We start from the raw sequence: 19,352 nt of genomic DNA on the forward strand, positions 1-19,352 counted from the left end.
CTTTTATTACATTTTGGAGAGGTCCTCAGCTCATGCCTCATCTCTTTCCTCACTTTCCTCACCTCCTGATAGGAACTTGTGCCAAATGCATTGATTATATGCCCTCTTCCTCATCTCCAGCCTAAATTTACTCCTGGCCAGTTTATAGCTATTAATTCTCGTGACAACTTTGTCATTCAGCTCTTCTGTTACTGTTTAATGGTTCCTGTAACTTGCTAGAGGCTGTGTAGGTGATTGATCATCCATCTGGCTTGGTCTATCAGGCCTAAGAAGCTATCCCAATTCTCCCTTTGGAATGGAAGACAGCTCTTTTGTGCTCACAAGGCAAATCAGCGCTCCAGGAGTTACTGCCCGCCACCCCTGGGGAGTCTTAGAGAGCTAAGCTGGGCCAAAGTAGTTGTCAGGAAATGTAATGGGCTTTGTCAGCTGTAGCAAGGCAGAATCCCCGGAGCCGATCCCTCCTTTACCATCCAAACTTCGTGGGATGTACCTCTTGGGTCCCTGACCCCAGCTCCCCACGGTCCCTGGCAGTCACAGTAACGCACGGCATATTCATACACTGTTTGAGCTCCTGTTTTTTTTTAAGTCACTTGGGATTTACACTTCCATTGTGGGGCTTCCCTGGAACGCGCGCTGTTCTGCTTGTGGGATACATCTTCCGACTGTCCAGGGGAGGTACGGCTGTACTCCGCAAACACCCACTTGTTGCTGTGACAGCTCTGTCCGCTGTCTCTCCCGTTTCCCTCACCCGTCCACTGTCGGAGCCTACACCGTTGTAGGTACCTGTCGGAGCCTACACCGTTTCGTGCCCTGCCAGGTCCGGGAAGGAAGCGGTTCCCCCCGAGCCACACGTGCAGCCGGCAGGTTACATTGCCGCACCGCCCGGAGCCCCGCCGCCTGCCGCCGCCCTCGCTGCTCTCCCCGCCGGGGCTGGCAGCCCCCGCCGGCCGCCGCAGCCCCCCGCCCGCGCCGCGGCCTTCCCGCCGCCTCCCCGCGGGGCCCCAACGGCCCGGCGGGGCGCGGCAGGCCCCCCCCGCTCCACCCCCGCGGAGGCCGAGCATGCTCAGTGGCGGCGGCCGGGGCGCCGGGGGTGGCGTTGGCCCCGGGTAGCGCTGCCAGACGGGGCGGCGGGGAGGTGCCGCACCGTTCACCGGCCATTGCGGGCGCGGCGCTCCTTTCCCTCATGGGGAGCCGGGCGGCGGACAGCGCCGGCAGCGAGCGGCCCTCAGGTGGGAGGCGGCGGCGGCTGCCCCGCGCTTCTCCGCCGGTGACGGCCGGGTCGGGGGGCTGCTACCGCGCCGCAGGGGCTCTGCCGGCTGCCGCCGGGCCGGCGCTGAAGGGCCGCTGCGCAGCGCCGGAGTCTGCGCTGGGAAGGGGAGCGGGGGTGCAGGGGGGCGGGTGTTGTTTCTCCCCGAGGTTGGGTGCCGGGGCTGTCCCCGTGGGGGGTGTGTGTGTGCTCATGCCCACGCACCCACCCGCAGGCGTGGGGCCGGTCCGGGCCGGCAGCGCGGCGGGGCAGCTCCCGCAGAAGCGCGGGCGGGGTGGGCTGAGGGGCGGCGGGAGGGGGTGGTGGGTCAGTATGAGAGTATGGAGGGGGCACACGAGGGGGAGAAGTAGCGCGGTTTGGTTTATAGTCGCCCGGGAGACGGGAGGGTACGAGCTTTGTGCGGATTTTATGGTTTCAAACCTGGTTTGTAATTCCCTCTGTCAGTTTATAATAACTTTTTTTTTTTTTTTAAATTTTGTATTTATTTTGCATTTTAAGAAGATGGCGCGCCAGAAGCGCTTGGTGGCGAGTCAAGAAGGCTTACCAGAGAACAGCTATTTACATTGGCTGCGACAGCTTCTATAAACTTCAGTTCAATGATATGCTATTCAATCCTGGGACCCTTTTTTCCTTCAGAGGTAAACAGTTTAGCCAGCTACTCTTTGGATTGTTTTTTTTGCATGTTGGAACTTTTAAAAGGATCTTGAACACCGTGGGACCTTTACGGCTGGCTGTAAGCTCCGAGTTAGACTTTCCCTTCCTGGGAATTCATAGCGATAGCCTGATGCTGGCTAAAATAGATTAGAGCGTATATAATGGTGACCTGGATCCTGTCCGTGGACTAGTTGCATCTTCCCCATGGCTGCAGAGAACACGGCAAACTGATGATAGGAGACGGAAGTTGAGATGGATGCTTGGAGAAGTGAAGTAGTATTTGCCTGGTGTTGCGTAGCAGTTCGGTAGTAGAGCTGAGATTAAAACTCTGCCCGTGTCCTGACTTGCATTTCAGTGCCTTAGCCACTCGGTGACTTTTTATTTATAGCTACCTTTCTGTTAACTCATGCTGGGCCATCATTCACTGTGTTAAACTTCCTGACCTAGCACCTAGAGGGGGAAAAAAACAAAACACCAAAACTCTGCTTATGTTCAGTGAATACCATGTTTAAATATAAGTTGAAAAACAGTGGTCATGGTGCCTTTGCAGCAGAAGTCCGTTTCTCTCATGACCAAGTTGTTCCCAAGTATTACCGAAGAAATGTTAAGATTTGTTCTAAATATTCCAATGTACAGCTTGTACCCAAGTAACTGTATTTTCCAGTTGGATAAGTAAAAAATTTGCCTGGTGCTTATTATGGGGAGGCATGATACAGTGAAGATAATGGATACCTCTGCTCACTGCCTTCTCACCATGTGAGGGCTCAAAGCTTTGTAGCTAGCTCCACTGCACACCAGCTGAAGGCACTGGTATAAAACCTGGTCACCTGTACAGTAGTTCAGCAAACAGCACAGTGTTTCTGTTCATTGTGGAATCACTGTTGCTTTTACCTTGTTTACATGTAGCTTAACTAGAAGTGCAACATGTCTTTAAACTGCTGTGTTTTTAGCTTATGAGCCGCAACTGTGTTTGAGAAAGGAAATTGCTTTGTAACTGCGTGAATTAAATGAAAAATAAAAATGTACAGGCATGGATGTTATTCACCTCAAGAATTTGCTTCCATCTTTACGCAGTTGTGATCTTTTTTTGCAGGCAGAAAGAAAAGGTGCCAGTAACACCTTTATTGGTCTGATTTTTGGATGTTTTGCTTTGGTCAATTTCTTGACTTCTTTAATCTTGGGAAATTATGTAAGTATAATTGAAGCTGTAACTTATTTCTCTGGTGACACAAGTTGGTACATGAAGACAATTCTCTAAAGCTGGGAAGAGATGTCCCTTCAGTAGTATTCCTGTAGGCTTCTGTCTGCAGTAACTGGAGCCTGGCCAGTCAGTCTGAATCTGATCTAAGTCTTGTCAATACAATTTAAAAATCACTCTTCTACAGTTCTTGAGGGTAGCATAGGGTGGCAGACTTGTAGCTGTTTTGTTTCTCTGGTTAACTGTTCTCTTTTCTTCAGAATAATCTACTGATTGATTCTCCTTTTTATTACCTCCTTTCCCCTTATCTCCCATTTTATTTATTGAACTTACTTCTATAATCTGTTTGCCTTTGGCACCATTCTTAAGGTGTTTTGTTTTGTTTTGTTTTTTCTTTAGTTAGCTGCACCCTTTCTTCTTTTCTGGTATGTTGTCTTTTTCTTAACATTTCCTCCTGTTATGACTCTCTGCTGCTTAACTTGGTTTCCCCTTCCACTTCATTATACAGCAATATGAGATAAATGTCTCCAATTCTTGCAACTTCAGTGTTCCCACAGATTCAGGATTTTTCTCACGCTGGAGAGATTACAAATAAATTATAAAAGTTTGTTTGTTTGTATGCTGGAGCACCGCTGCCTATGCATTTTTGGCTAGGGCTGCTCAGGATCATACCCTAAGTTGGAGCTGCTGCAGTTTCACAGTCTTCTCTTTCTTTGGCTGTGCAGTCTCTTCACTGACCCCATGGTAAATGATTTTCTCTGGTGCTGAGGTGGCATATCAAGGTGTCACACAAGTGCCATTGCTAAGTCCCGTCTCTGTCCTTGTGATGGCATTCAACTATGGCACAAGCCTCACCAAGTACTTTGCAAGGGAGAGAGAGAGTGAGCGCGTGTGCCATCCTCACTGCAGACAGGTGAAGTGAGCACCAATAGAGGTGGACAGTCCCACAATCAGAAACCCTGAGGGTTTCAATGAAACTTGGCAAAATATGGGCTTTAGTAATAATGGCTGAAACACAGGGACTTTGTCCAGGCCTGAACAAGAAAAGAGTCTGAAATACCTGCTGTCCTTAGGGGAAGTTACAGCATGGAATTAGAACCTCAGAGGTACTTTGTTACGGGATTGAGTTAGCTTTACAGCATGCCTCTTGTTGTCCTCCACCCTGGTGATGGAGTCTGAAGTGAAGGAAGGTGGGGTCCTTTCCCCGGAAATGAATGGGAATGTGCTTCCTATGCCAAAGCTTTGTGCTATTAAAGATTGTGATAAATTTGCTTTAAAATCAGCTTCCATTGACTCTTCTGAGCCATATACATGGCAGGTATTGCTGAATTGACATCACTGAGAGTGCTGGAGGGGGAATGTGTTACTTTCTGTTTGTTTGTAATGATGGGGTGCTGCTGTAACCTGCTACTCTGCAGAAGCTGCAGTGCAGTGCTGTGAAATAGTTAACTGCACCATTGTCTTACCATTCTGAAAACTGGGTTAAGTCACTTAACCGTTTAGAATATTTTTAGGTTCAGTATTGCATGGAGGCACACCAGCAGGAGCACTGTCTCCAGATCTTTTAGTTGCATATGCTATAAAGTGTTGACAGTGTTTTGGTTTCGTAACAGTAACTTACTTTGAAAGATTTTTTGATCTAGGCTTGAAATAATAACATGTAAAAATGGTATTTGATTTACAGCTTACGCATATTGGAGCAAAATTCATGTTTGTGGCCGGGATGTTTGTTTCAGGATGTGTGACCATTCTGTTTGGGTGAGTATTTTTTCCTTAGTTGGTTTTGTTGCATTTGTCTTCTAATCATTTCCATCCATATGAAAAGATGGACACAAAACAAAACTGGAAACTCTTGAGCATCTCTCAGGTGTTGGTTAGGTCATCTTTACTTTTTATCTGTCCCTTGTAAAGTAGAATGAACACTTCTCCCTTTCAATAGGTTTCGAAGCCTGTTTACTACTTTGAAGGCAAAGGAGGAAGGTTCTATGTATTTAAATAACTACTGTAGTTCCTGAACAGCAAGAAGTCTGTCAAAGTGCAGCAATAAGGGAACTATTTATGCATAATTTATTAATTATTCTTTTCTTAAAAATAATGAGTGCAAATGAGGAGCTTTGCTTGGCAGGTGGAGAGGCTAAGCCGCTCATTTTAGCAAAATAAAAGTTTTATTAACAATGAAGGAAGCTCTTATTGTTGTAACTCATTGCTTCAGGCTCCTTGCACAGTTGCTTGGAAAAGCTATGAAATACAACGGAAGATGGCTTTGGAGTTTTTCACAGGTTAGGTTTTTTGTGCTCTTTTTACCACCAAAGAAAGGGGAAAAGGAGAACTCTGCCAGAAAGAGTTTGGTAGATTTTGAATGACTTCACCAATGTGATGTAAAAAGATGTGGCAATTGAAAACATTGACTGTCTTGTAACTGTGTCCTTTAATGAGTAAGAAGTGATGCTCCAGGGCCTTTAGTAGATCACCTGTTGCATCCTGAGAGATCTCCATTTACTGTGGGTTTGTTGTGGGTTGTTTTTTTGTTTTTTTTTCAGAATGCTGGACAAGGTGCCCAGTGGACCAGTATTCATTGGTTTGTGCTTTTTAGTAAGAGCGATGGATGCAGTAGGTTTTGCAGCAGCAATGACAGCATCGTTTTCAATTCTTGCAAAGGCATTTCCCAATAATATAGCCACAGTCCTGGTAAGTGCGAAAACTTGTATTACAGCTGAGTACCTGCAATACGATAAATTGCCAGTAGGCAGCCTGAAGCCAGGAGGAGAAACTGTGCTGTCTCATGTGCAGGCATATTTGGAATTGTCACATAACGTTTGTTTATAGTCTAGAATCACAATCCTAGAACAAGTTTAGACCTTAACATAGCTTCAATTAGATATAAATTAAGCAGTATGTATTGGTTGCTTATGTTTTGAATAAAACTGACCATTGATGGTAGTAGTTATCTCTTCAGTTGAAATCAGACTGTTAAAGTACTAATACAGCTTTTAGTGGCTACTTGTACATGGATGGTAAGAATCCATGTGGACTGAATCAAAAAATTTGATTAATTCACTCAAATAGTGTTGATTTAAAGGACTGAAAGAAGCAAAACTGGAAACAACTTTGGTTTAATTTTTCTCGTCTGTTGGTAAAAGTTATGTATGAAAAGAAGAGAGCTAGAACTTATTGAAATCTGGAGGGCAGTATTTCTGGTCATCAATGATTCGTTTCAACCAGAGATATTACCCTTATTTAGTCAGGTTTTATGGTGTTAGGAAAAAGAAAGTTTTGTATTTAATAAAATGCTGCTTTTTCTTTCTCTTTTTCAATGAATTCTGGTTTCAATTCAAATACAGACTGACAGAAATAACTGGGTTAAATTTTAATGATTGAACAAATGTTAAGAACATCCTTCAAAACATTTCATAAAATTGGAAAAGTTGATGCTTTTATTAATACTGTTGTTAAGCTGCATAGTTACTTCTATAAATAAATGTCTATAAAAATATGACCTCCTAACTAGCAAAAAACTACTAAATTGTATCAGCAGTGAGGAGCTGGCAATTTGTTTGGAAAGCGGGTTATACATTGTAATCATATTTTGGATTTATTCAGTCAATAAGATTAGGGTTTCCGGTTTGCAAGTTTTGAAATGTAATTTAAATAAGTAAAGTAACCTTGACTTAAAGGGATTTAGTTATCTATCTTTTATTGTAAGACTTAAAAAAAAAAAAAAGAAATTCTGTGGTGGCAGCACAATAAACATGATGTATAGCTGTGATGCGGTGATGCGGTATGCGGTGATGAAGGTCACGTCAAGCCCACAATCAGAAATGCTATATAGCTGTGGCTTTCCTTTGCCCTCCTTGTTAGTGCTAGATACTGAAGAGTACTTTTCCCCTCCTTACCCTTTGTGCACCAGTTTTCAACTCACCTTTTACCCATTGGGTACACTAGAGAATGTATGGGGAAGTTGTTAAATGTAGGCATGTCGTCCTTGTTGAAGTGGGAAGTTCAGCATCTGTCGGCATGATCTCTCTGTCGGAGGAGGTATGAACTTCAAAACATAAGCAATATTGCTTTTCTTACTCTATCAGGTTTACCTTGTCCTCGCCTGATCTGTAATAATGCAATGCCTCAGCTCACCCCCCCCCCCCCAATAATTCATTAACTTAGAAAGGCTAAAATGATGTACAGCTTGATTTGAACTGAAGTCTCACCAATCATAAGTATTTTTTTATGGTTGGTGAGTAACACAAGTGAAAGTATTATTTGGATGCAGTTATGTTAACTCATGGGTATTCCATGTGTTCAAGTTTACCAAAATGTCTCAAACCTATCTAGAACTAATCTGGCGGACTTACTGGTCATGTGCTGTTATCTCCTTTCCTAGGAAAGAAAAAGGCTTGGACCCTAGGCTGACCTAGGGTAAAGAGCTTGGCTGTTGCTGACTGTGCCCGCTCTGAGGCCATTTGACCACTCTGACTTGTATCAGTAAAATTAAAGATGAGGATGGATCCCTGTACTGGGTCCCAGAAGTTAGTAAAGCTTTAACTGTAAACATTTATTACCACCAGCTGTTACTTGTTAAAAGGGAGTGATCTAAGCACTGATTAGTCAAGTATTGAGGCAGATGTTGACAGTGGTGACTATGGTGGTGTACAAGATTTAAGTGTAGCTGTATTATTGTCCTTTTGAAAATTAGTATCTTGTAACATGCCAGATTATTAAATTATAGGCAAACTAATCTGAGTTTTCCCCATTGCAATTTCACTGTTATTTCCTACCCCTAGTCAGTGAATCCAAACAGTTGGGTATGGAGAGAAGGCTTTTACTTGGCACATGTACCTCATCCGACAAGATAATGAGCCATCAGAGTGGACTTGTTTGGGTCCTCCTCCTCAGGCTGGAGGGTAACTGCAGGTGGGAGAGGTGACCACTGCAGCCTGAATTGTCCTGCAGGTGCTTTCCATCGGGAGAGCATTTTCTTGCCTCGGGACTGGGATGTGTTAGGAGGCAGCAGAGTGGCTATCGCTGCAGTGCAGGTGGTTTCCCGTAGTGAAGCAAAGCAAAAGAAGTGATTGCTGTCATGCAGACAACTGCAGAATTCCTTTTGCTATCCTACTTCGTGAAGCTCTTTACTAGTCCTTATCCCCCTTAGTGATGCAGTGCCTTTTTTTTTTCACTAGCCTGACTGTTGTGCTGCTCCTCAGAAAAATGGTTAGCTTTTATTGTTACACTAGAGTTTCTCAGCGTTCTGACTTTTTTTTTTTTTTTTTGCTTGCTTTCTTTTCATCCTTTAGGGCAGTCTTGAAATTTTTACAGGACTCGGACTGGTGCTGGGCCCACCTTTAGGTGGCTTTTTGTATCAATCGTTTGGTTATGAGGTCCCTTTCATTACACTGGGATGCATAGTGTTGGTCTTGGTGCCTGTGAATATGTGCATATTACCAAAATATGGTAAGAACCCTTCTTCCCCTCTCCTTCACTCACCTTAATTTCTCATGTCTATAACTGTGTTTTAGAAAAATACCAGTTTCTGGAGTCTGATACAATTCAGAGGGCAAAGCTCCTGCTGAATTAGCTTGTGATGTTGATCGGGCCCATGTTTTAATGTGAATTAAAATTAATGTGTGCAGATGGCCTGGAATGAATCCAACACCTCATGCCCATCTCTGCAAACACTAAGAACTCTGTGTGGAAGTGAACTGAGAGAAATTTTTGTTTTCTTTTGTCTCTCGCTTCAGGGCTTGTAAAGGATCCGTTGTGTCTTCTTTGTATCAGCTTATCATTGCAGCTAGTTGAAGAAAAGCTGGAGATCTCTTGTTTTAGGCAAAAGTTTACTTGACATGTTTGAGGGGTTAACAGAGGGGAAAAAACAGAATTACAGGGAGAACAATAAGGGTTTATTTGTACTGAATGATGGATCTGATTAACATGAAAGAATGTTAATAAAGGAGAGGTTTAACTGAAGTGCTGGAGGTCATATGAATTTTATTAAATTTTAGGTGGTCCGGTTGGACAGAAAATTATCTTAAAGATAAGTCTTCACACAAGATTGTAACTGCAAGGTTACAATTCTGTTAGTCTTTTCTAGAAAAAAATAGTAACTTAAAAATACTGTGGGGTTTATTTTTTTCTTTTTTTTTCCCTATTAAATAGGAAAACCTTGGAGAATAACTTCATATATATTGGCTTTTAGAAGAAACTTACAGTGGTTCACCATGTGGTGCTACTGCTGGCTTCGCCCCCAGCTCCCCAACCTCTGAAATTATATGGAGTCACGATATTACTGCACAGTTTGAGACTACATTAAATAAACGCTAGCCCTAAGCTGGTGGATTCTAATGAATGAGCTTTAGTTCTGTGTATACTTTGAGACCCCATTCAACTATTAGACCACCATCAGCATCAGGAAGGGAGCATGTCTTAGAAATGATGCCTGACTGTGACATCTGGTGAAGCTTCCTGTCTGGAGTACAATTTGAACATGTAGGAGACCCAAATGACTAGTTGCTTAAAAATTCAGACAGATCTTCCAACCTAGACAATTCTATGATTCTATGATCTCAAATGATAAATAGCAATCATCTTATTTTACTTTCAAAATACGTTTCTCTGATAGAATATGAATGTTTCATGCATGTGTGCATGTTATTTTAAGTTGACATAGAATCATAGAATTGTCTAGGTTGGAAGAGACCCTTGGGATCATGGAGTCCAACCATCTACCCTACTCTACAAAGTTCTCCCCTACACCATATCCCCCAACACCACATCGAAACATCTCTTAAACACATCCAGAGATGGTGACTCAACCACGTATACATGAGATTTTCATTTTATAAGGGCTAGTGGTGAAGTAACCATATTTTCACGTAACGGGATGGTACGTGCTTTTGTTTTTTACGAGTTGGGAATTTGCAATGTTGGAATCTAAATTGTGTACTTCTTTCATTCACCTATAAATTTTTTAATGTACTTTTCTTCTTTTATTCCCCTATCAAATTTGTTTTTTTAATGTAAAAATAGTATAGTGCATAATAGTCTACTATTGACTTTCATTTGTTAGATAACAAGAGTAATAGGACTAGAAAAAGGGAAATAGTGATTTCTTTTCTAAAGCAAGAAGATCAATCATGAGCTTATGCTGCTGAGAATAATGCAATTTCCCCCCTTTTCTCTTGAAACAGATTCGATCCCTAGCAAGGACTCCTTTTGGAAGCTTATTCTTCTGCCAAAAGTGTTACTACTCTGTCTTACTATATTTTCTCTAAGTGCATGCTTGGGCTTTTTGGATCCCACAATGTCTCTATTTATCCTAAATAAGGTAAGTCCTGTTAACATGCAGGGAAGTCTTGACTTGCTAAATAGTAAATAACTGGTTATAAATATAGTTTAAATATCCTAAACAAAATTAAGCCTTATCCAACTATACTGCTTTAATTAACTGTTAATAATATGATTTCCAAATAACTTGATTTCCACAGTACTGACAATTCACATTGACACCTTCTGTTGCCACTAAGTCTTGGTAACTTTGAGAATGAGGAAATGTAAGGCCTTTAAAATTGTGCTTTTTCTACTTAATTGGCTTTCAACTGCAGAGTACCTTTTCTGAACAGGTGGTTTTGTAAACGAGGGACTCTTTCCTCATTTCTGGAAGCAAATTCTGTAAAACTGCAACAGTCACTGACAGTGTTGTATCTCTTGATGTGGACATTTGTTTTCGGGGACATGATGTCACAGCTCTGCCTCATCTTACAGCAATGCCAAAATTAAACTCTTTGCAACCACGTAGTCTGCCAGCTGACTTTTTCACTCGCTCACTAAAAAGGCAAATGCTGTTTTATTCATTGAATAATTTTAAATTTATTTTAATATTTTTTGTTTGCTACGTAATTTTATTTATTTATTTTTCCCCATGGTTTTTAAGGTAATGAATTTGAAGTAGGCAGTTTAAGATTCTGTTCCTGTGTGAAATTAAGCCATGCTCTTTGAGTGATTTATTTATTAATTGTTTTTCCAGGGAATAGCATTTCACAGGTTGTTGTGCTCATCTATAGTTCACTACTTAGGAGCACTCACCCAGGGTGGAGGAGACTTGATGCTAACCTCTTCCATCACTGGAGATGTAAATGTGTGTCTTTCACCACCCAGGAGGGATCTGTAATTATTCCACCATAGAATATTGCATGCTGCTGTGGCTCTCCTGCTTTCCCTCTGCTCTGTGGTAGCAGATACTTGCTGTGAAAGGGCTGTAGCCTTCTTGGCAGGTGTTCTAACCACTAAATTAGTGTTATTATCATATGCTTGCATATGGCAAGGAAATAGTGAATATTTATGTAGTCCATGCCACATGAAGCATCTTGCAATTGCTTCTAACTGGTAATTAAAGCACTCATTTGCGAGACTAGTACACTTTAGGTTCATTACACATTTTGTTTCAATGCAAGAAATGTGACTCTGCATTAGGAAAATGTAGACCTCGGGGCGTTTGCAAGAAGCCTTTTACTCATTCTCATAAAAATGCTTCTTTGGTTGAAAAGCCAGAGCTGTGTTTTATAGCACTATTTACTTTTAAGATGCAATGATTAGCAGTGGATGACTCCAGTATTTATGCTTTTCTAAGTGGAAATAGAACTGGATTGGAGCGGTAAAGACTAAATCCACCTAAATTTCAGTGTCTGTAGTGTCTGTCTCAGATATGCCAGATGATGTTAATTTTAGAATCCAGTGTGCTGGCATAGGGATACAGCATCGTGTTTCCTCCTGAGATTATTTAGAATTTATCTGAGCACAGTTGTGTCACTCCATGCATAGAAATATAAGTGAAGGAAACTGGAGCGAGCTCCACTGATGACTTCAAATACTTGAAAAACCTCTGTATGGTATCAGTAAAATGCTTAAAATCACACATTTCAGTCTTTTGATCTAAAATGTAATTCTTGGATTGTCATGTAATAAATGTAGCATATATGGTTAGTTGTTTTGATTTTTTTTCTATTTGTCTTCCTTCCCGTAGTTCAAACTCCCAGCTGGTTATGTGGGCTTGGTATTCCTCGGTTTGGCACTCTCGTACTCCGTGTCTTCTCCCCTCCTTGGACTCCTGAGTGACAAACTGCCAGTGAGTACCACTCTGCTGTTTGTGCAGGGTTAGTAAAGCACTCTGTGCAGTTAGTTAAAACTGGAGGGCTTCTTGTATTGAAGCGATGGACGTAGGCCTGGTCCTGTAAAGGGATCTCTCTTTCAGGACCTTGAATGTGCGCTTAATACTGCCAAGTTGAAGGTCTCTTTTGCAAGGTCCAGGTAATGTCCAAAATAGCAAAGGATGTCAGACAAGTATCCTCTAGTTGAAAAGTGTTGAGCTTTTCCAGTGGACCAAGCACAATCTAGTTGCAGCCAATATGGAATAGGGAGTAGGAAAACGTGTCCCAGTTATTCATGCTTTTTTCCTCATCTAATTTTATCAGCTTTTGAGAAGAGGAGTAAAGATTTTTGCGTTACCTGTATTGACTTTGTTTCTTAAAAAGTGTAATATCCAAATTAGATCAGCACGCTGACTGGCTATGGTTCTCTAGCTCTTAACTGAACCATAGAAAAAGGCTGTGACAGTGATATACCTAAAACTGCCTGGTTGACAGCCACTGCTAATTGATCAGGAAAACATACACTTTGAATGCTTTGAAACGCACTTTGAAACTACACATGAATGGCAGTGCCAGTTTTCAGACACTGTTTTTTTTTCCCCACCACAAACTAATAATGGCCTTTGTACACAAGAATTACATGCAATGCTACGTGATATTTCTTATACTAAGGAAGAGTAAGACCTAAAATACTTTGCTAACAGAGAAGCACCATTACTCAGTATTCTGAAGAAATCTCTGCCAGCAGTGACTGCATTGGTGGTGAGGAAACATGAATTCAGTGTTTCTCGATGGTGTTCAGAACTGGCAGAGAAATTGTGAATTCCCAGTTTGTGTGATGATGGTGTCTACAAGAGCAGGACGTTTCAGGAGATGAAGATTTAGGAGAGAGGTATTAAGAAAGACAAAATAGTTACATTACAAATTCACATCTTTAAATCTTCCTTTTCTTTCACAGTACCTCAGGAAGTGGCTGCTGGTATCTGGAGGCTTAATTACAGCACTGTGCTTTTTCATGTTAGGACCTGCTCCTGTACTGCACATTGAAAGGTACAGAACTGCCTCTTCTTGAACCTGTCCCCTTATGTGATGTTTTTGCGATAGCTATTGTGACCATAGTCGTGTATGTCCATAAGTCTATAATTAGCACCTCTGACCGTGAAACAGGTTTGTTTTTTTTTTAACTTCTAACATGAGACTATGACCGTAAAACAGTGGAAGCATCTGAAAATGGATATTTTACAGCTTTGTAAAATAGATCCTTTTCCTTTGCTTTTTACTGTTACTGTGTTTCCTTATGTTAATGTCTGTGATGGGAAGAATTCTGCTTTTTATTTTCCTTTCCTCCCAATTCAGTGGCATTTCCAGTGCAGCAAAACAAAAGTTCTCTTTCTGTCTTATTTTTTGATTTTCTCGATTTCATCAGTGTTTCTTAACTATGAGTTTTATTTGCATGGCTGTGCAGCAGTATTGATTTTTCTTCTTTCTGTATATAGCTTACTGAGGAAGATGACAGATTATAGCTTTGTTTTCAGCTAGCTAAGTAAAGGCAATGTCTGTTTCGCTTGAACACTGCATTGCCATATCTCTGGAGTCAATTCGCAGCAAAGCAATCTTCTACATTTAAAAACAGCTGTACAGTCCTTTTGTCTTAGGTTATACACGCTGTTAAAGATGATGCTAGGCTTGCTAATGTGCGGAATTAGTTAAGTCCTTCCTCCTAGACTTCTGATTTTTAAAATCATACATTTGAAACTCATCGTACGTTTGATGAGTGAGAGAAAAAAATCAGTACAATCTCCAACATTCTTTTCATTAGCTAAGTCTATTTGGTTATAATGTATCGGCCTACAAAATTTTAGCTGCAAAATCCTTCACTTGTGCAACAAACCAAGTCTAGGGCTTGGAGTTATGTATTGCTGAGTTAAGCTCATCTGTCTACCTCTTCTCTATGTGCTTCTCTTAAAATTAACTTAATTTGATAAGGAAATATTTAATTTGAGCACAGGCTTTTCAAATTATTTCACAAAGTTTTTTAAGCATAAATCTTTTTTTGAAGCCTGAGTGTTCAATTAAAGTAGAGTTCTTGACTTCAAGAAACCTAGTTTTCTGGTCAGTCATGGAAAGATGATATCACAGCCTTCAGTCAAACGATTTCTTCAGCAGCTAACTTCTTTCACATGCCTCTTTTTCAGTCAGCTGTGGATGTTTGTGCTAGTGCTGGTTTTGATTGGCTTTTCCCTTGGCATGAGTGCTATCCCAGTGTTTCCAGAGATACTGCAGTGTGCCTAGTAAGTAACTCCGTCCAACATATCTTTCATGTTACTGGCAGTAGGAAACTGCAATTAATTTTCAAGAGTGAATATGAAGTGGGGTTTTGGTGTGTCTTTTTCCCACCTTTTTGAGACAAAGGCAGCACGTAACACTTAAATGCTTCCACTATTCTTTTTTCTTAGTTTCTTCTGACTGAGCACCCCAGTCATTATCATAGAATCATAGAATGGTTTAGGTTGGAAGGGACCTTGAAGATCATTGAGTTCCAACCCCAAATATAATTTCGTAAATGTGTGCCTCCATACTATGAACACACTGAAGTCCATCAGACTTTGGGTGTCATACCATGTGTGTGGTTTCATATAAATAGGATTTATTTCAGCTTCTGGGGATGATTAATAGCAAGCAGTTTTCATTGGATTTTCAGGCTGCATTGACTTTAACAGCTGCACCTACAGGAGTCATACCCGTGCAAAGTACAAGGTCTGTGATGTGGCTCGGCAGTAATGACCTAAAAGGGTGTTGATTTACTCTTACTAGTATGTTCCTCTTGGAACAAGGTCTTTCATTCTTAAAAGCCACCTGTCACTGTTTTACACTTCCCATATGAAACACGGGGAATGAGCAATGGTGTGATATTAGGAATCTCACTCAGAAGACATCAGAGATGAGGAGTAGCACTGCAATCCTCCAGAGAGGCAGCAAAGAAGAAAGTACTGGGTAAACAGACATAATTCCACTGTGTGATTTCGCTTGTTAGCTATTTATGCTGTGTGTAAACTAAAAGGAGGGAAAAAAAACTCTATAGGGGAAGGCTATAGACTGAGACACAATGATGCATTGTACTACTGTAACTGTTCTGTCTTTCTGCAGTGAGAATGGATTTGAAGAAGGTCTGAGTCTGCTGGGACTGGTGTCTGGGCTCTTCAATGCCATGTGGTCCCTTGGGTAGGTATACAGTCACCTTTTTGTAAGCTCTCTTTTTGGTTGCTCTACATTATTGCCACACAAAAGCCTGCTGCATTACAACCAGAAGCCTTGCATTGCAGTTGTTAGGTTGACCTTGATTCAAAAGGTTCTTGCTTGGTGGACATGTTAAAACAAAGCTTTTTACCCAGCAAAGAGAATGGACTTTGAACTTGTCTTCCTTGAAATGTATTGCCCTGCATATCAAAACGCTGCAGTGTTTGAGTGGATGTTAGCTTGCACTTCTGTGTGGTCATTTTTGTTGTCACTGAAATATTTAATGCTTAATATAGAGACAGATTGACCCTAATTTTTACAAAGCTAAGTTCATCCACAGGGAACGAGCTAGCAGGTGTCTGCTCCTGAATAGTTCTGTTCTCCCTTTTTCATTTTCCATGTTTCGTCCTTTTGTCTGGGATAGCTTAGGGTAGAATATTCTTTTCTCTCTCAGCCACAGCCATTATTTAAGGTCTGTGTTTCTATAGCTTAGCAGAGTGTCTCTGTGTTTATTACCCAGTGGTCGTCACAGAAACGAGTGAAAGGCACCACTGGCTGAGTGACTCTGAAGAGTTGTCACTTGGTGGGAAGTGACAGAGTCCCCCTATTGACAGCCACTTCCAGGATTTTTTTTCATCTGTCCTTGTAGTCCTCTGCAGGCTGCAGGTGGGTTTCAGTGGTACAAATTTGCACCATTCTTTTTCAAGCTAACTGAAGTTCTAGCTGTCCTGTTTATTTGGCATAGGATTCAGTACAGGTATAGGTAGTATAAAGTTAACCAAATCCCAGTTTTATGCTGTTATCAAACATGGTTTTATTACGTGACTTGCTTCCAGGAAGTCTCTCTAGTTTTACAGTTTTGTCTCTTTCTCTAGCAAGAGGTCATATCATGTAAGACCTTTCATAACATGACAGCATCTGCATAACCTTTCATGGCATTCTTAGGCATGAAGGTGCAGGGCAGTTACATACAGCTCAACCTTGCAGTGACTGCGTCTGTCACAATGTGCCTCCCCACCTGCCTATATCCATCAGTCTTTTGTCTTGAAGTTTGGAAGGGATGAGAGTTTAAATTTCTTTTACAATAGAATTGATTGGTGTAGATGCCCTGTTACAACATGGTCCTTAATTGGGCCTCTAAGCCATCCCAGATACAGAAAGAGTGCATTCAGTTTTCCGATATGGATCCTATTTCCAGCTAAGGAGGTAACTACACAGGTTTATTTGGGCCATGGCAAACAAAGAATTAATACTTATTGTGGATTATAGGAAAGTTATGTCTGTGGAAGACAATCTCTATGTTGACAAAGGAGAGAGGCCACAAAACACAATAAAAAAGTTCTCTGAGGATATGATATGTTATCTTTTTTGTTTGGGATGCCAATACATCATTTTAATTTGTTGCAGGGCGTTTGCAGGTCCCACTTTAGGAGGATTTCTAAATGACAAGTTGGGTTTTGAATGGGCCTCAGCTATCCAAGGAGGATGGGCACTGTTAAGTGTAAGTAGTTACACATTTTTTGCTTTTTATATATATTGCAATTATGAGCTACTGCATAACGTTATTATTATTATTATTACTACAATTGTAACTGACTGTTTTCTCAAAGGGTCTTGCAGCTGGAATATTCTATATCACTGAGTCAAGAAGGAGAAGGTATGCAGAGATATTTATTCTTTATTTTACTCGCAGCTATATAAAGCAAACCTCTGGAAGTCATGCTTCCATTGTTTCCTCACTACTAACCTGATAATGACAAGATGAGCAGGAAAAATATTGCTTAAATACTTTGTGTGCTTTTTAAATCCCTACTGACCTAAACAGAGACCTAAACCGGGACTGTGGCATTAATGAGCAAACCCTACTGATGGTTCCTCCAGGAGGGTGTCTGTAAACTGGAATTAGCTGGATGTTTTCATCCAGAGAGGAGTAGTCAACGGCGCAATGTCTGGATGGAGATCAGTGACGAGTAGTGTCCCTCAGGGGTCCATATTGGGACCAGTACTGTTTAATATCTTCATCAGTGACATAGACAGTGGGATCAAGTGCACCCTCGGCAAATTTGAAGGTGACACCAAGCTGAGTGGTGTGGGTGCCACACCTAAGGGATGGGATACCATCCAGAGGGACCTGAACAAGCCTGAGAATTGGGCCTGTGTGAACCTCATGAGGTTCAAGTAGGCCAAGTGCAGGGTCCTGCACCTGGGTCAGGGCAACTCCCGGTATCAATACACACTGGGGGATGAAGGGATTGAGAGCAGCTCTGCCAAGAAGGACTTGGGGGTACTGGTGGGTGAAAAGCTGGACATGAGCTGACAACATGCACTCACAACCCAGAAGGCCAACCACATCCTGGGCTGCATCAGAAGTGTGGCCAGCAGGTTGAGGGAGGTGATTCTGCCCCTCTACTTTGCTCTGATGAGACCCCACCTGGAGTACTGCATCCAGCTCTGGAGTCCCCAACATAAGAAGGACATGGGCCTGCTGGAGTGTGTCCAGAGGAGAGCCACGAGGATGATCGGAGGGCTGGAGCACCTCTCCTATGAGGAGAGGCTGAAAGAGTTGGGGTTGTCCAGCCTGGAGAAGAGGAGGCTCCAGGGAGATCTTATTGCGGCCTTCCAGTCCCTAAAGGGGGCCTACGGGATTGCTGGGGAAGGACTTTTTACTAGGGCCTGTAGCAATAGGATCAGGGATAATGGTTTTAAACTAGAAGAAGGTAGATCCAGAGTAGATATGAGGAACAATATTTGTACAAAGAGGATGGTGAAACACTAGAACAGGTTGCCCAGAGAGGTGGTAGATGCCCCATTCCTGGAAACATTCAAGGTCAGGTTGGATGGGGCTCTGAGCACCCTGATTTAGTTTAAGATGTCCCTGCTTATTGCAGGGGGGTTGGACTAGATGACCTGTCCCTTCCAACCCAAACCATTCTGTGAAATGATAGGTGTGAAAGCAATAGTATATGGTTCTGTGCAATAGTGGGGAACCAAATCCAGTGATCCACGTAGCTCTTTCCACACAATGTGTGGCTTTTTTGCTATACTGCTGGTTTTGCATAGAAGTATCTAGAGGATATTAAACCTGTTCCTTCCCTCCTGTTCCTTTCCTTATGCAAACAGTTCCAGTTCCAGCCTGCAAAATCCTCCTGGTAATAATGAAGAAAGAACTCATCTGATGGGCAGCGAAACATAGCCAGACATACTTTCAATTCTGCTTACTATTGTGGTTTAACCTAGTGTTGAGATGAGTGGACTTAACAGTGTTTCATTATTCTGGAGCTGGGATACATGATCCCTTACTGAACAACCAGTTGTGGTTTAGTTGTAGCTGCATTGCTGTTTTGAAACACTAAACACTGACTGCCTTTCTTTTGGAAGTCCTCATGTGGATCGGCTGAAGTGATGAGTAACCCTCAGATGTCAGCCTGTTTTATTGTGTTCCATATACAGTGCACCACTGTATGCGAAGAGGTGTGTTTTCAAATGTCTGGTTTCTATACTTGAGCCTGCTGTGCATTATTCTTGGGTAAAGCTACTATTTTGCTACCATGATTTTCTGTATTTTTTTAAAAAAAGTTCATTATCTTGTAATACTTTAAATGATAACATAAAATATTGAAACCATTTGAAATGACAAAGCATTAAGCACAATGTTGTTTTCAATAAAGCAACTTTTTTTCCTAAGTTTTGTGAATTTCCTTAGACAATAAGAGTCTAAAAGACTTTGTGTCTAGCAGCGCTTGCATTATCTTGAAAGTGCCTGAAAATGGGAGGCAAAGGTAATGAAGAGAAGGCTTAGCATCTCCACACAGAACTAACAGATCTTCAGTCCTGGAGGAGACGTAGTATTGTGTGTGTATAC

At 41.8% G+C, this 19,352-nt stretch overlaps 1 protein-coding gene across 1 annotated transcript; it reads left to right on the forward strand.

The window, feature by feature from the left end:
• Nucleotides 1-1,183: 1,183 nt before the first annotated feature.
• Nucleotides 1,184-19,161, forward strand: SLC18B1 (solute carrier family 18 member B1; the record flags this gene model as incomplete). The annotated part of the gene is made up of 14 exons (XM_082480463.1): nucleotides 1,184-1,229; nucleotides 1,766-1,905; nucleotides 3,015-3,110; nucleotides 4,804-4,877; nucleotides 5,660-5,807; nucleotides 8,408-8,564; nucleotides 10,298-10,434; nucleotides 12,130-12,231; nucleotides 13,212-13,303; nucleotides 14,449-14,544; nucleotides 15,401-15,475; nucleotides 16,898-16,991; nucleotides 17,101-17,147; nucleotides 18,611-19,161. The coding sequence occupies 14 exons, from the start codon at nucleotides 1,184-1,186 to the stop codon at nucleotides 18,681-18,683; spliced, it is 1,377 nt and encodes a 458-aa protein (XP_082336589.1). The 3' UTR covers nucleotides 18,684-19,161.
• Nucleotides 19,162-19,352: the final 191 nt, after the last annotated feature.

The sequence above is a fragment of the Vanellus vanellus genome (assembly GCF_965231255.1).
Source record: "Vanellus vanellus genome assembly, chromosome: 3".
Classification (NCBI taxonomy): Eukaryota; Metazoa; Chordata; class Aves; order Charadriiformes; family Charadriidae; genus Vanellus; species Vanellus vanellus.